This window comes from Meriones unguiculatus, chromosome 14 (genome assembly GCF_030254825.1).
Source record: "Meriones unguiculatus strain TT.TT164.6M chromosome 14, Bangor_MerUng_6.1, whole genome shotgun sequence".
Taxonomy (NCBI): Eukaryota; Metazoa; Chordata; class Mammalia; order Rodentia; family Muridae; genus Meriones; species Meriones unguiculatus.
The window spans coordinates 27,082,289-27,100,245 of NC_083361.1; the positions used below are offsets into that span (position 1 = coordinate 27,082,289).

Consider the following 17,957-nt stretch of genomic DNA (forward strand, 5'->3'; position numbering starts at 1 on the left):
TTGTCCACTCAAATCTTCCCACCCTCCCCCATGCTTCCTGGATGCCCTCATGCACCACTGCTGGTCTTCCTGGTGTTTCACTCTTCCCTCCATCCTTCATATAACCCCCCTCCACACACAAGACACATTTTAGAGTGGGCAAGATGGCTCAATGTGTAGAGGCACTGGCTGCCAAGCCTGCTGACCCGAGTTCAAATCCCTGGTGGAAGAAGAGGATTGAGCAGGCCATTGGCTGGTGTGGACTTCCCACCCCAACAAAGCAAATGTAACTTAAAAAATAAAAATAAAAATAAAAGACAGATTTCATTCTCAACAGCACAGACTTTTGCAGATAAGAAAGGTGACCCACACTTTCATTTTCTTTATTTTTCATTGATACCGTATGGATACAAAGTTTCTAGAAAGCTACAAAATGTCTACCACTTTATCAAGAAGGCATCAAAATGTGTCACTTTGCAAAGACATGAAAACACCTGCAGGAACTGACACAAAAATAGCATTTTTAGAGTGATGAAATAATTGCACTTAACTGCCATGGATATTAAAGTTATCACACATATGTACCGCGAAAGCTAGAATACAATTTTTTTTTACAAAGCACTTTATAAAAAAATTCTCTGCACACAAACCCTATAATTTTCATATAACTATCATACTAAAGATAAATTCACTTTAAAGCCAACACTTAGAACATTTTTAAACAAAAAGGTACCAGTACCTAAACACAAACGTTAACAATACAAGAATACTGTACTGCCGGGAGGTTTAGCCAAATGCCTTTTGAAAGTTCTGCCAACAGCTTAAGAGAACACATGAATGAGCCATCCCACCCGCTTCTCAATGGTCTCCCAAGAGGAACCCAGTCACCTGGGCGCAGGTTCTGGCCCAGTCCCAGCAGCAATACAGTATCACAGGAGCCACTGACCAGATGAAATGCTTACGCCACAAGCCCATCCTATACACTTTACACGAGAGACAACAGAGAAGCCATGAAGTCGCTTAGAATAAGAACGAACACACGTGACAAAAACCAATTTACATAAAACTTGAGCGTATCAAAGGAGTAAAGGCTTTTCAGGTTTTTAAAATGTTACAAAAAAGGTTTGTTGGTTTTTTTTTTTTTTTTTTGTCATTTTTCAGGCACGTACTGTTTTTGTTTTTACTGTTTTTTTCCTTGTCTGAAGTCATAAGCCCACTGAAAAAGGACTACAGAAGTTGATCTTTCAAGGAGGTGACAGGAGACGTACATCCTTTTTTCTTTTTTAAATTAGTGCAGTTCATAATCTAGTTTACACAATGAAACTAATCACAGAAAACAATTCAAAGAATAAAAACATCAAGCAAAACTCATAGATAGGTTTTCTAAAATGATGGATGTGTGGATTCTGCCCGCCTCTCTTAGAGAGAGGGGAAACAGAATGTCCATGGTGAAAACCAACAAGGGTCAGGCAAGGCTGGAGTCTAGTGGGACCTGACCCCGTGGTCAGGAACAAGGGGGACACACACACAAATGCGGCTTCTATCTAAAATGATGTAGTGTGGGGCACAAGGATCCAATGCAGATTCACAGAGAAAACAAGTCACGGCTTAGGAGGGAACAATAAATACAGATATCTCATCTTAGTTAATGGTGCATGACTTCAGTGAGGCCTACCCTTTGCAACACAGTAAATTTTAAACACAAAACCTTCATTTTTAAAGATATAAGCAAGGAGTTTAGGAGAGAAAACTACCACCAAACAAGACGGCTGGAAGGAGGCACAAGAAAACACACATTTGACTAATTTCTTCAAGTTGTGGTATGTTCCTGCCAGGGAGGAGTTCAAGACACCAAACTGCTAACTCTAATCTGTGCTGAGGGAGTCTCCTTTTCAGTTGACAGTTGTTTTTCTTGAAACAATCAAACAAAAAACAACACAAAAACCCCAGGACTTTTATACATACTCACAACTTGGGGTGGAGAGAAATCACTTCTGCAGGGTCAGAGCCCAGGGTGGTGACTCGCTGGGCACAGGGAGGGCAGAGAGGACGTGTGTGGTAGAGTCTCAGGGCTAACTGCCCAAGCTGTCTGTCATTACCTTTACACTCACATAAGCAAAAGAACATAAAACAAAACAATTAACTAACTATTCCTTTCCTGGCTTCTTTTGCCTCCGCTGTTCTTTTCCTTATCGTATGGGGTTCCCAGATGCACAAAGGTTTTACTCTAAGCTGACACAGACTTCAAAGAGTTGGCTCTCTGAGGACTAGGACATTCTTGAGAATGCCTAATTGCAAGTGGTGTGCTCTCTGGAAGTCTCTCACGGCGCATTCGGATACTCAGCTATCCGGAGCCAGCAAATCTGCCCAAAGACACTTCAACTGTAATGACCCTAATGAACCCATTTGTAATTTTTTGTTCTGCACTGTCATCTCGACGCGAGGCTTCCAACAACCAAATGTGTAAAGCAGGCAATTGTGCACGGTTGTGCCAGTGGGCGAGAGTCTCCACAGACTGGACATGGACACGGGGAGAAGGCAAAGCCGTGTGGTGTCTGTCCACCGGCCGGGACTCGGGAGCTTGTGCGAGAGTTCCTTCCCAGGGATGCAGAGCCGGGTGACGAGTTGATGGACACGCCGGGGTAGTCGGCACACACAGACACAAGAGTTCGCGGGCTTCCCCGCTGCCGCACTGTGCTGTAGGTGAGTGGTGGTGGGGTCCCCACCTGCAGGCAGGGACCACACGGTGCTCTGACGAACACAGGCCTGCGGTTGGTTACTCATCCCGGTTAACCAAAGGCATTATGGTGATCTGGAAATATTTTTGGTCTCTCTACAAATTGTCGGTTATTATGGTGGCACTTTCTAAGCTGGAATCTCGAGCCAAAGGCACTTTCATGCTGGAGTGCAGAAGATTCACAAATAGCTAAGTATTTGGTCAGGAATTGAAAAAGGCATCAATGAGAAGTATAATTCGCTCTCCAAGGGAAGCTGCGGAGTTGCAGCCTTCAGTTTTGGTATGGATACGTCCGTGAGAGCATGATCAACTAACTGACTTGGGTTCTGCCTTAGGTTGTTTGAAACCAAGTCATCAGCTTCCTCTAGAGCTGGATTTCAAAAACGGGCTTTTGAAACACAAATGAGAACGATTTTGGCTTGTCCTGCTTCGGATATGGGGCCAATTAGCAAGTGGATGCCGAGAGCAGGCTGAGAAAAAGGCTGGCGGCTACAGGGTATTACTAAGGCACTGCTTTACTGGAGGCTTTGGCAGCTGTGAACTGAAAACTATGAAAAGTAACAGTAGTAAGAGAAGTGCTTCCAGCTTCCAGAAGGGCTCGCGGTTCCCAGGCAGCCTGCCACACTGACACCCTACGATGGGACCTCTCAAAGATTTAAGGCTTTTCAGGAATGACACGTGCAGGCCTTAGCCACAGAAACATCAACCCGGAAGCCGGCAGCCCACACATCCTCCTGTCACAGGTGAAGACACCAACGCGCAGTTATCCTACCCTTCCTCAGGACAGACGTGGTACATCAGAGCATACACAAAGTTATACAAACTACAGGTACCTGGTTTGTAAAACTGACCATCACACGACTTCAATAACCAGAGTTGTATAAAACCGATGGCTGATGCCACTATGGTATTGAAGCCTAATGAAGACCAGGCTCTCACAGTCCTCTAAGGGATTTTAACACCAAAGGTTCTATTTTGGCTGATGTGTGGGCAGAACTTTGTTGCTGGGATGGGTGGCAAATAGAAATTTGACTCAAAGCCTGTGGCTGGAGAACTGTCCTCCAAGGGAGCAAAAAGGCCCATCAGCCTTGCCATCTGCTACATGGGGATCTGACCCGACCCTGTCCATGCATTCTTAGGGAGCACTTAAAATACAGAGCACCAAGGAAAGACGGCTTCCACCCAGGAGGGGCTGAAGCTGAAAGAGAAGCCCTCACCCTTGTTCTGCGACTGACTAGCCGGGAGACTCTGGACTAGGTCCCTGTCACCCCCTCAAGGTGAAGGGAATGGACCTCTTTCAGTTTGAGTATGGAGCTCATTCTGTAACAGACCCAGGCCTGCTCCATCCTAAAGAAGGAAAAGATGCAACAGAGAGCGTGGACCATAAGGCAGACAGCAGAAGCATAAGCAGTGTAGAGGGGAGACACATCCTAACAGGGAAAGGAGGAGACTGAGGGAGGCTTGTGAGAAATGGCCAAATCTGGGGGTGGGGGGGGTGGAGATGGGATTTTCTCTTTTTAAGCCCTGGGAAAGTAAGGGATATAGGTCAAATCAGAAATGCTCTTCAAATACGAGTCTGATGGCTACAGATGCTGCCTGGCCGCCCCCAGCTTTCCCTGACAGGAGAGAAAGAGCAGCGGCAGGGAAGAGACGGTGCTTGTGCAGATAAAGATGCTGAGCAGAAGGAAGGGTGCTGCTGAAGAATAACACCCACTTGCCTCTTCCTGACCTTAACTGGGGCGGGGGGGGGGGGGGGGGGAGAGCACTCACTCAAAGGACAGATTTCACAGAGTAGAGAAAAACTGGTTATCAGTGATTACAGCTACCTGGTTATCTGACCAGTAAGAGAAACTGACACTGAACGCTGCACAACCGGAGTGATGAGCTGTGGCAACTGCAGAAGTGGCAAGGAATTCTAAAAACCACTAACAACGCATGGGGTGATGGCCAATTAACTGGTCCAAAATGTCCCTGGCCTCCAGTTAGCTGGTTTTGGGTTGGCTTTAGATAGCTTTCATTGGAAAGACAGCCTCTAAACTATGCAGTGGCTAAGGAGGATGTCTCTATTGTGTCTCTGGCAGATCTGTCCCACAGTCACTGTAAGATAGCACTGGGATGGGTAGGGTGAGGGCAGGGCTCACCAATGGCATCCATAAGGTTTAAGAGCCAAGATGGATTAAGAGACTGGGATTAGAGGTGAAAACATGGCACCTAACCCCCGTCAGGCTTTCACTGGAGAAGTAAAGCGACTCTGGGTAACTGGGTCACTGATTAAGAGAGGGAAACTCTGGAAGATGTGCAAAGCTTCTAACTATCAGCACTCCAGACAGAGCAGAAAGGCTGTGAGAGCAGGAGGTGGGGTGGGGTTCATGGAGCAAACCAGTGTCTTCTGGACACAATGGGAACACTGCATCACAGACTCACAGCAGCTGTGAGGACAAGCTGGTCAGCATGCTGGCACCAAGCGCTATGACAGTTGATGTCTTCTGGGGGAAGAGAAGCCAGTTGAAGGTTTAAGAGTGTGTGTGGTTCCCAGCAGGCCAACCATGTTCCATGGGTATCCCCACACCCGTGAGGGTAAGGGCAGCACAGACTGGCCATGTTGGGTGTGCTGGCTAGTTTTGTGTCAACACAGGCTATAGTCATCTGAGAAGAGGGAGCCTCAACTGAGAAAATGTCTCCACAAGAAAACACTGTAGGGACCCTGTAGGGCATTTTCTTAATCAGTGATGGGGGAGGGAGACAGCTCACCATGGGCAGTGTCATCCCTGGGCTGATGGTTCCAGCTCTACAAGAAAGCAGGCTGAGGGCGGGCGTGGTGGCACACGCCTGTAATCCCAGCACTCAGGGAGGCAGAGGCAGGCGGTTCAACGTGAGTTTGAGGCCAGCCTGGCCTACAGATTGAGCCCAGGACAAGGCTACATAGAGAAACCCTGTCCCAAAAAAACCCAAACCAAAACCAAACAAATAAGGCAAACAAACAAACAAAAAAACAAAAAACAAAAAACATCAGGCTGAGCAAGCTATGAGCAGCAAGCCAGCAAGCAACACTCTTTCATGGTCTCTGGTTCCTGCCCCGACTTCCTTCAGTGCTGGACTGTGATGTGGAAATGTAAGCCCAATTTATTCCCCAACTTGCTTTTGTCATGGTTTCTATCGTAGCAACAGTAACCCTAACTAAGACAGTGGGTTATCTTCTTCTTTAAAGACCATAAAGAACTAGAAGTTGGGAGGGATGGAGATATGGGGGGAGGGGGTAAAAAATAAGAAGGTAGAGAGAGGAGTGGAGAACGAATTTAAGAATTTTACTAGGTTTGGGGGTCTGGAGAGATGGCTCAGCAAATAAGAGCACTGGCTGCTCTTTCAAAGGACCCAGGTTCAATTCCCAGCACCCATATAGGAGCTCACAGCTGTCTGTAACTCTAGTTCCAGGGGATCTGACATAGTCACACACTTACAGCAATGTGCACAAAACAAAAATAAATAATTTAATTTTACTGCTGTTTTAAGAGCAAAAAGTACCTCAGGGTCATTCAACCTCCCCCTAAAGGCAGCAGACACAGCACCCCAACTCTGCTAAGTCATACCCTTCCCACTCCAACCACTGTTGTCTAGCTGGTACTTGGGAAAAAGAAGTCCCAGAGCCTTGGTGGTACAGAGGCTGAGCTGAGCTCTACTTCCCCATCACATTCTGAGACGGCCTGGCCTGAAGAGATTATCCTGGCCCAAGGAGATTATCTGTACCCATTCATATTGTCCTGGTCTCAGGACAGGAGAGGGTTCCTCTTGAGGAAGGACATAGGACGTCAAAGCTAAAAACATCCCTCAGAGGGTTGTCCAGAAGACTAACACACAGGAGGATGTCACACAAAGGAGACACCCTTAAACACCTGGTCTGCGGACAGACACGGGGGGGGGGGGGGGGAATTCAGGGTAGCCATTTCTTTGAGGGCAGGCTTAGAAATAAGGAACCAAGGCAGTTCTCCTGAAGAGAAACCATGCCCACTGGCTTACAGAAAGGGAGGCACACTGCAAAGGGCAAAATCTTGTACATTCTCCTCCCTCCAGGGACCAGGGCTGTGGCTGGGAGCAGACAGAGTCAATCCAGTGCGGTTCTTTGAGCCACCTGTCAGCCATGTCCACCCCCTGATGACCAAAAGATGCTGACTATGTAAGCAGTCAGGGCAGATGAGGCCAAGAAGGGTGTCACCTGCACGTAGCAGGGTTTTACTTTACAGCCTTGGTGGGGAAAAAAAAATTGCCACACTTTGTTTTTTTAACTTAAAAAGTTTATCATGTTCAATTGTGTTCACATAGTCCTAACAATTGTGTGCATGTGTGCACTCTTGTGTGTCCATGTCTGTATAAAGAAACTCTTATTCTTATTTTTCCTCTTACCTTCCCTGGGAAGTGGAGGAGTAACCTTTCTTGCTTCCCCAGTAAGAAAGCACTTAGGGAAATAACCCAAGACTGGCCGCATCAGACCAACTCTGCTGGGCAATGTTTTGGAATATTCAGATCAGAGAGATGAAATCCCCCCTTGGAAACAAAACTTCCTGAATGAGGGGGTCTGCCTAAAAAGATGAGTGTGTGGGGGGGGCGGAGCAAGAACATCTCTCAGAGAGAGAGAGAGAAAGAGAGAGAGAGAGAGAGAGAGCGAGAGCATAAAGTGCCACTGAGGCTTATGACGAGATGCCCTTAGGGAAAATATATCCTTGTCTGTGATACAGACTGAGAGAGACGATGAGCAACTAGCAAACTGACAAGAAACAGGAGTTCCAATAGCTGAATGTGCCTGAACACAGAGCTACAGTCACCGATGCTGTCTATGCAACTGGGTTACAAGCCACAGCCTATCCACAGGCTGGTGAGGAGGCTTGTGACAGTGACGGGGGAGCAGAGACACCAAGCCTGATGAGCCTTCTGCTTGTTCGCTTGATGACAATTTTCTTCCAGCCACAGGATTCTGCATCCTTTGCAACTCACAGTGCAGTATTCATGCCAATTTTTAAATTTGTTGTTAAATTTCAGTGGTTCGAATGTGAACCAGTCTCCATAAAAAATCCGATTGGCCATATAAAATGTAACTGCACACACAAGACTCTAACATTGTAAGCTTAGATTTGTTTCAGTATTATCTACTTATTGCAAAAAGAGCCATCTTTTCTTTTTCATTAAATAATCAATTATCACATTAGTACAATACAATTTTACATTTTTAAATATACTATATATGTTAAGGATAAGGGGTGACATTTTCCTCCTTTGTAACACCTGTTTCAAGAGTTTAATGAATTAGGTATTAGTTTCAACCTTGAGGGGGGAAAGGTACAAATTTGTCTCATTAGGATACTTCTACCAAGTATTTCGTAAGGCTATAGTTTAACATTTGGTTTTAAAAAGAAAGAAAGATTTCATTTAAAAAATAATTTAGTGAATTACATTCTTCCATAACTTCCACCCTAATTAGTTACAAAGATAAGTCTAAAGAATCTTAGTTTTCCTGTACTAATTTACATTTATATTTAAAGATTAATTTTACTTGTATCTTAAAACAAGAATTTCATGTTGGAAAAACAAAAAAACAAAACAAAACAAAAAAAAAAACTAAATACATTGTATAAGGGCAGTCAATGCCCTGTGGCCAATCCTCTGTCTCAGCGCTTTCTACCACAACAGGAAACAGGTCTGCAGAGAGAGAGGCTTAGCTTAGGCTGGTAAGATTCACCGTCCCCAAGGAATTGTGGGTTGCAGATCTGAGGAATACACAAAAAAACTGCATCACAACTTCACAGCTACAATGATAGCATGAACACATGAAAAAAAAATAATAATAAGTTCACTCAAACAGGATTTAGAAAAGTCAGGGTGTGCCCAGAGGGCCAGGGCAGCACCCTGCGTGGTGAGGTTTACAGTCAGTCGTTGATAATGGAGAGTGTGTGTGCACATATGTGTGTATATACAGATATCTATATATATAAATAACCAGGTTCAGTCCTTCACAAGCCTGTAGATATGATGCTGTGCTCCGTGTTCACTATTTGATACTTCAAATACACAGGCCATGCAGAGGAGAGTTTCTTGCGTATCCCTGTTTGTTACCACCTGTTAAAAAGAGAAGGCAAATGAGAGATAAAGGCTCACTTCTGATTTTCTCCATGGAGTTTTGTGACTATGTGGAGCCATGTGGAAAACACTCTAGCTTGGTGTTCTTCAGTACCCAGCTCATCTGGTAGACATGCGGAATTGGGACCATGTTTCCTAGCTAACTAGCTCAGGCATGGAACGCCATGATCAAACTTCTGCTGGGTGAACAAGGCTTACGATGGCCACCAATGCTGTGTGCCCACTATGCATGTGCCATGGTATGGAATACTTGACACGGACTGTGTCTCATCCAACCTCCCACCTGACTGGGTGCTACTGTTCCCCACGGCAGAGAGGAGGCGGGGTGCCCCTGGTCTAGACTAGTCAGTTCAAAGCAGCTAACTCACCCTTAGGACTTTCCCACCTATGGGCCAGGTCCCTATGAGCCTCTCTGCCAGCATCTGCTGATAATTTTATTTTCCATTCATTTACTGGAAAAATGCCTGTTCTACTCACCTAGCTTATCACAGTATTCTGAGCTCCTGACACCCATGCATGCACTTAGATAAAAGTTTTACTGGCTCAGTAAATGTGAAAAAATGTCTGCTGATTCTGCATCGTAAACACCTTCTTTACCTCCCTGAGAACCCTCCCCCACCTCTCTCTGGGTTTCCAGTGTTTGGTTCAGGAACACTCAACAATTTAAATGACCGAGTATCATATTCTGCCCACTTGCTTCTTTTACTCAACTGAGCGTAAGCTACCATGGTACACTGCGCTCTTAAATCACCTCTCGGCAGCCAATGCTACTGCCTGAGGGAATTTAAAGAATCTCACTAGTTCTCTCGGAGGAGCTGTGCAGATCTGAGGACTCCACCTGGCTTGGCTGGACACAGAAAGCAGAGGGAATCTTCAGTTCAGGTTTTCTGATGTCATCACTCAATCTATGTTGATCAGTATGACCCTGGTGGGTCACAGGGATTCCTTAACCACAAAAATGATACTGTAGTTCATGGTAAGAACTTTTTTATGTTTTTATTACTATTTGTTTACATGTACATGTGTGTATGTCTGTATGTGTGCACGTGCCTGAGGTTAGAGGCATCCCTTGGAGCTGGAGTCACAAGCCATTGTAGGCTACCTCATGTGGGTACTAGGAATTGAATCGGATCCTCTGAAGGAACAATACATGTTCGTAACCACTGAGCCATCTCTCCAGCCCAAGAACTGTGTAATAACATTTACAAAGGGTCTTCATATCTAGCATAATGCTTGGAAGCTCTAAGACACACCCCTCTTCTTAAAAACTCATCCTTTCGTGTATGGTGGGCCAAGTTCTCTACTGCTGAGCACCCCAGGCCTCTTTGCATTTTACTTTACATATTATTTGATTTTACCTTATATGTTTTGAGTGTTTGCCTGTACATGTGTGTATGTGACATGGGGCCCTCAGAGGCCAGAAGAAGGCTGTTAGAGCCCCAGACCTGGAGTTACGTAAGATACGTAAGACGGCTGTAAGATATCGTGTAGGAAAGTGAACCTGGGTCCTCTAAGAGCAAGTGCTCCTAACTGCCAAGCCAGCCCTCTAGCCCCATCTTTTCATTATTTCTTTTGAGACAGAATATCGCTAACACGCCTAGGTTGGCCCTGAACTCTCTGCAGCCCAGGTAGGCCTTGAGTGTGCAATCCTCCTGCCTATAATCTCTACATGTTCAGCTCAATTCCCAGTGCAACAGGAGACAAGCAGAGAGCCAGCCTACCAGTTAGCATGCTCTTAAATCGACCCCGATAACCCACTTTTACTTAGCAAAGTGGTGGTCACCAGCTGCTAACAGGAGCCAGAAAGGACAATTTCTACTGTCCATCAAGTGAATGGTTACATTTTTGTAATCCTAAAGTCCACTCTTTTCTAAGAAATAATAGTTCTAAAAATTTTCTTGGCTATTATTAATTGCTTCTATCAAATATTTTAACTGCTTAATGATACTTTTGTTGTTGCCTCAGGTTTCCTATAGCCTACATTGGCCTGGAACTCCTGATCTTCCTACTTCCATCTGTCAAATTCGGGGTCGAGTAGTGTTTGTGTGATTATCATTATGACTGGCTTTAATAACACATTTTTACTAAAACCAGTGAGGTCCATGATAGCTCTGCTGGTGTAAGTCATATGTCCCAGAGGCCTGTTGAGGAGACTTAGATGTCAGAGAATTGGCTCTGACATCTCAGGGTTATATTTAATTCAGCCAGGCTGTCTGAGGCAGAGTCCAGACTATCACTGTCCTGAACCTGCAGTCCTGTAGCCACCCTCCTCGGAGTTCAAGTCATGGAGGTGATTTTAAAGTCTAGGAGAAGCAGAACACACTCCCTGCCTGCTCCCAGGCACTGAGGCCTGCACTTGCATGTCCTCTGTGAGCGCTCTTCTACCGAAGTTCCTGCCTTTCTTTCTGAGATAGGACTGTGGAGCTCACTGATTAGGCCGATGGCCTCCAGGGACAGAGCTGTACATCTCTGCCTCCCCAGTGCTGGGGAGTCACAGACGTACCACCAGGCCTGGCCTTCTGTGGGGCAGAGAAACAGTACTCAGGCTTGTGTAATAAGCTCACTACTGACTGAGCCGTCCTCCCCGGTTCCCACACGCTTGGACTGCAGCAGGTACAGCTCTCAGACAGACACCTGCGCCCTGCCACCACACACTGTGCAAATGGCAGGTTTTCCACCGAAAGGATGCTGGTGACTGTTAACGACGGGAGCTCCACATTTCCCCACAGAATGCGCAGCTGAGGCCCCACCTGAAGAGTCTCTCTCTCGGGGAAGCCAATCTCGACCACAAAGCCCCGCCCATGCATGCGGATCCCAGGTCTGAGGTCTGAGATTGCAGCCCCCGCTATGGCTCCCAGTGCTGACTGTGCTAGGACTACCTGGGTTGCCAGGTTTGCATGGCAAGCACCTTTAGGATCTCGCCATAGTTCGCCTGCCCCCATCTCTTGATTCCCCTGCCTCAGTCTCCCAGGCACGGGGATTACAGGCATGCACGACCACTTAAGGCTTTGTTTTCATTTTTAAACAAAGGGTAACAGGCGAAAGTGAGCCTTTAAACCAACCAAAGCAGTATATATCTGACTGAGAATCACAGTGGAGCCAACCCGCCAGGTAGGGGATTCCCAGGGTAAGCAAACATTCAGGCTTCAGAGGGCTGTGTGACTCAGGGTGCCCTGTCAGTCCCTCAAGAAAACTTCTCACCAAGGTTTACTTTGACATTTGGACCTTCTAGTTTAATCAAGAATCCTGTGTGTGTGTGTGTGTGTGTGTGTGTGTGTGTGTGTGTGTGCGCATGTTTTAAATTTCCTTTATTTGCATTGGTGTCTTGTCTGCATGTATGCCTGTGGGTGTCAGATCTTGGAGTTACAGACAGTTGTGAGCTACCATGTGAGGGGCTAGGAATTGAACCCAGGTCTCCTGGAAGAGTAGTCAGTGCTCGTAACCACTGAGCCATCTCTCCAGCCCCTCAAGAACCTTTTTTTTTTTTTTTTTAAAAAAAAGCCTTATAAAATCAATTACTGAATATTTTATGGACATGTGTTGAGGACAAGAGCCTCTGATTCTGGCAACTGATCCATAATTCTAATTTTTAAACATTCTTTGGGACTCTTCTCAATTTGGCAGCCATGGTGCAGAAGAAGCTTGGCCATTGTTTCCTATTACCTGTTCAGATTTCAGAAATGACAGACGGGTGGACCTGTCTTCTAACCCAAGCCCCAGTACGCTCCAGGTGTGTTCATTGGGTCATGTAATTCAAGTGCTGCTTGACCACTAGATACCCAAGTACCCTTGCTGCTGTCCCCAACAAGCCTCAGCACAGACTCTGCCAATACCAAACCAGGAGAGAGACAAACATTACCAATAAAATGGTGAAGTTTTCCAAAACACTGTTCATCATATATTTCTCTGGTAAGTGTTTGAGTTTATGAATGAAGTTGATCATATATTCACACATTGGCGAGCGGTTTATTCGGTATACGAATCGGCCGTTCTCGAACCTGGCATACTCCGTCTGTGAGGAAAAGAAGGTTTGAGTATTTTTACGCTTCAAAACACAGAGAATGGTTGCTTCTGAAAGCATGTACTTTTCAACATGAGCCATCTTAATATGCTATTATTGTGCAGATTAGCAACAAATCCTACCTCCAAATTTACTGGTATATACAGAATCCATTATTTTCTGCAACTTTAAAAAAGGTTGTAAAGGGTGATCTTTACAGCATTTACACAGAAGTGTGTGTGTGCGTGTGTGTGTGTGGCATGCTTCACGCAACCCTAAGTAAGAGGCAAAGTAACACAATGTTAGAAGACACTATTCCGGCCCAGAAAATACAAACTGCTGGTACTGAAGCAAAAGGAGTGCTGAGCATGGTGAGTGGAGACTGCCGAGCTGACTACTCGGCCTGAGCACACAGACAACCCAGGACATGAAGGGAGGAAGCACTGGGGTGAAACTGGAGAAGCAGCTATGCTGGATACTCTGAAGACAGATCATCTTTGAGACAGACCTCTCTACATAACCCTGGCTGGCCTGGAAGTAGCCACATAGACCAGGTTGGCCTCCAACCTACTAGGAGTAAAGGCATGTACCACCATACACAGCTCTGAAGACAGACCTTTGATCTAGATCTTTAAATCAGTCAGCCTCAAAGCCAAAGCCTGTCTGTTATAGAAACCAGACTAGAAATGTGAAACTGGCACGCAAAAAATATTCAGAATCTAAAGAAACAAATCAATATGATTAAAACCATGAAATCCTACAATGGAACAAAAAAAAATGCAAATGCATTTAATAATAATAATAATAATAATAATAATAATAATAATAACAATACATCATTTTAAATGTAATTATACCGTTTAAATTGTCTGCCTTTCTTTACAGTAAATAAAGTATACACTGTTTGGAAATAGGAAGGCTGGCTCTTAGCTTAGCAAAGATAGAAAAAGAACAGTAAGAACAATTTGCTGCTCCTGAACCTAGAACCTAGTTACAAAGTCACCATGACTAAGGGCACAGGGTACTGGGCTACACAGTGACACAGAGGGTAAACAGGGCCCAGAAGGCCTTAGGATAATCAGGAATGTTACAGGGAAAGACTCAGCTGGAAAAAGATTAATATTTATAAAGTATATCTATTTTCATTTTTACTTTATATCAGGTGTGTGTGTGTGACTACAATACATGTGCAGGTCAAAGGAAAAGCTGTACTACAGGAGTTAGTGCTTTCTCTTCTTCCACCATGTGAGTGCCAGGAATTGAACTCAGATTCTTAGGTTTGGCAGTAAGCACTTTACTCACTGAGCCATCTTGCTAGCTGATCCCCCACCCCAGGCCCCACAATTTAATCCTAATTTTGTGTTTCTGCTACTGTCAGGCAGCCACACAACCTACTTTTATAATTATCCTTAATGCTCAGGATTCCCAATTGTTATTTCCTGTCTCTCGAGACTACTCTTGTATCTATAATTATATACTATTTGACCCTTGAAAAGGTACTTTCTGGTCACTGCTACTGGCAAGCATAGAGAGTGACCTCTGGCTCTCCCTCCTCTTTAAGCTTTAATGTGCAGTTACTAAATTCCATTTAAAACCTCTTACTGGAGCCCCACTGAAGCCATTTCAGGAAAGCTCATGACCCCTATTAAATTCACCATCAATTCAACCCATCCGTATCCTTTCCTGCCTTTTTAACACCAGCCTCGCATAGCCTGAGCTGTGTTCGGGAGGCCAAGGCAGGCCACACTGCAGGGCTCTGCCTAAGCTCTTAAATCCTTCCCTCTCCTGCCAGGCATCCACTAGGCTTGGTTGGAAGCTGTCTTGACATAGGCATGGTAGGCTCCTGCACCAGAACTGTTGCGATTAAAACCTCAATCTTCAGGTGGGGGGTGGGTAAGGCAGAAGACACTGGAAAGTAGGTAGATTAAGGGACTGCCACCTACAAACCTTACCCACAAAAGCAACTAACCCCGAGAAGACAAACATGTTTGTAAAAGAAGAAAGCATGAACTATGCGAGGTGAATGTAGCTATTTCCTAACACGAGATGAAGTGCCTTGAGTTTCTGTGTTTGTTTTGAGGCAAGGACTCTAGTTAGTAGCTGAGGCTGTCCTGGAACTAGGGAAGCTCATGCCTCAGTCTCCCAAGTGCTGGGATTACAGGCGTGAGCCAATACTCCCCACTGAAATTTAAACTAAAAACAAGTTTTTTTAAAAAAAGGTAAAACTGGCAAAGCAACAGTATCAAACTCAAGGTGCCAGGTCTTAACAGGGGGTACCAGTCAGCTGTAGCCAACCTGGCCATCACCCACAATGCCTGCAGCTAGGAAGTGGGAACATCCTGACCCAGAGGCCCTTCCATAACCCCAAGGAGGCCTCTCACCAAGGAGATCAGTACTGGCCAGCTGGGCAGGACCTCCCTCAGAGAAGGCTAGCACAGAATACCCTGTCTGCTCTCAGGTACTTCCCAGTCACTGTTACCTTTCCGGTGTAACAGGGAAGAGGCAAGAGTGGAAGAGAAAGGAGAGCTGAAAAAGTCCTTGCCTACTGGAAGGCGACAGGCTGCCCAGAGGTCGTTTCTGTAGCGGCCAACTTACCTCTACTTTTTCTACTACTTGTTTCCCAAAGGAACACACTTTGGTAGAACAGGTAACCGTCATGTTTTCAGAACTCTCGTACTGACTGCTCACACCATAAAAGGCCCCGGCATCATCTTGGATATTGCAGTTTAGGTCCGCCTGTTGGAAGGAAGCAGGGAGAAGTTATTCTCATACCCTAGGCTCACAGTGGCAAACAACAGAGTTAGCCATTGAGCAGCTATGCCATGGACAAGACAGAGATGCCTCTCTATAAATACCACCTTGATGGGAAGCCACTTCCTTTCCGGGTGGAGCCAAGGATGACCTTGAACTCCCAACTCTTAAGTGCTTACAGGAATGTGCTGCCACACCCAGTTCCCAGTTCCCAGCCAGGGGCTCAGGCATGCTAGGTAAGGACTCTACCAGCTGAGCCCTGCAGGGGTAGGCTTTTGGGAAGTCCTCCCTTCAGGACATGCTGCCAGGGTGCATTCAGCTTGACGTCCTTGCATTCAGTATTGCAAAAGGGCTGTACCCTTGTCATGAAAATTCTAGACGTTTCTAAAATGCACAGAAAGCAGGGCATGAATTGACTACGTGAGACCTAAAAGAACAGGGCCCTGAAGCTGCTACAAACAGGAATATCACATCCAGAAAGAAAAGGCTTCCTACTAATGAGCACCCTACAAAAGATGTTGAATCACAGCTACTCCTGTCACACGTTCTCATGAATGGCCTACTACATAAGGCTCCTGCTGGACTTGATGGCTACACCCTAATGTGGGAGGCAAAGACAGAGAGCAAGTGTCACACCAAGGGATGATGGGATGTCTTTGTTAAGGACTGGCACATGTGGAGGGGAAGGGGGCCTGGAGTGCGTCTTCCAGGAAGGGTTCCTGCATGAACTGAGGAGACCAGGAGGACCGACAGCCTAGGCTGTGGTGGGCTAAACTTAAAAAAAAGGGGGTTGCATCTTGCAGCAAACTGTAGACTCTAGAAAATTCTGGTGCCAGGTATCAAGATTAAAGCAGAGCTTGCCAGAGCAATGTCTGCAGGGCATGGGGTGTGTGTATGTGTGTGTGTGTGTCATGCCCACAGGTTTAGGCTGATGGTACGGCCTGACTGTGGGGGGATGTGCAACTCCCATGGCAGGAATGTGCAGCTTTGGTGACGTGACTAGGGTTTTGTCCTTGTAAATGGAAGGATGCTCACAGAAAGGGGCCGCATCCTCCATAAGAGGCCTTCCCAGCCAGCTGTAGTAGAGCGTACCTGTTATCCCAGCACTGGAGGAGGCAGAGGCAACAACTTGACAATACACACAATACACTCATGTTCTGTAGGAAAGGAGGTTCCCAAGTGACTTTGTTTCTGCTTTAGAAAATCCTACCTTTAAGAGGGAATACCTGTAATTATAGGCACGGCAGCACATGCCTATAATTCCATGATGAGACAGAGGCAGGAAGATCACCACAAGTTCAAGGCCAGCCTAAACCACATAGTAAGTTTCAAGTAATCCAAGGCTACTCTGGGAGATCCTGCCTCAGAGAGGGGAAAGAAAGAAAGCTATTTACAACTAAAGTGCGTAAACTGCTAGTTGTTATTTAAAGAAATATGAGGCTGGGGTCAACCGATCTTCTCTGCAAGAGGTTTACTGAGTAGGTATGGAGGGAGTGGGGGAAACAGGACATGGTGGGGAGAGAGAAAGAAAGAGAGAGAGAGAGAGAGAGAAAGAGAATGAGAGAGAAAGAGTAAGAGAGACCACGTGTCAGGGTTGGCCCTTTAAGGGGCAAGGTAACCAACCACGCCTTCCAGGTGTGGCTACCTGGCCAGCGACACATGATGACATCATAAGTTGCTGGGTAACCCAGGAGCAGGTCGTGTTGAAAAGAAAACATAAACCAAGTTCATCTTTTAGGGTAAACAACCTAGTGCTTTTGGGTTATTCTGAAAGACACAGTGAAGGAAACAAGCAGGGGATGAATAATGCCTAGGAAAGGATGGGGAGCCGATGGGACAGTGATGGAATGAAACTGTCCCTACAGAGTATTAACCTCAATTCAATTAAGATACCCTCAGCAAGTTGTCAATGTACATACACAGCTTGAAAATTTAGAATGACAGCCACGGTGTGACATCAGCCAAGCTGATGACAGTGTTCAGTGTTCACCCTCCCGCCCCTATGAACTGAAGGGAAGCTGCTGCCCCCGCTGGCCACAAACCTAGACTCCTAAGAGCGGACTGGGTGCTCTCTTTCTTTACTCCCAGTGTTAACTGGCACTCTAGCTGAAATTTCAAACTCTGAAGAGAGAGAGGATGGAAGCGGCTGAGCCTACCCCTATATCCTCACCATCTCTAAGCCACTGTCATTCATTTGCAAATCTGTTCTAGGAAACCCATGACTGAGGTTGTACCTGAGAGGCATTGCCTGCTCAAACTGAAGCTGCATCTCCCAGGCTCAGACAATTCCAAGCTGTCACACACTTAACTCTAGAAAAACAAACAAATAAAACCCTACAATGTATTTGTGTGTGTTGCTAAAGG

At 45.8% G+C, this 17,957-nt stretch overlaps 1 protein-coding gene across 7 annotated transcripts in view; it reads right to left on the reverse strand.

The window, feature by feature from the left end:
• Positions 1–323: 323 nt before the first annotated feature.
• The window catches only part of Tead1 (TEA domain transcription factor 1), a 215,927-nt gene continuing 198,293 nt past the window's right edge, over positions 324–17,957 (reverse strand). For all 7 annotated transcript variants that reach the window (XM_060367019.1, XM_021627815.2, XM_021627798.2 and 4 more), the window contains 3 exons: positions 15,438–15,578; positions 12,702–12,854; positions 324–8,821 (listed from right to left, as the gene is read on the reverse strand). In XM_060367019.1, coding sequence (XP_060223002.1) covers positions 8,708–8,821; positions 12,702–12,854; positions 15,438–15,578 — 408 coding nt within the window. In that variant the 3' untranslated portion in view covers positions 324–8,707. The remainder of the gene's footprint in view (positions 8,822–12,701; positions 12,855–15,437; positions 15,579–17,957) is intronic.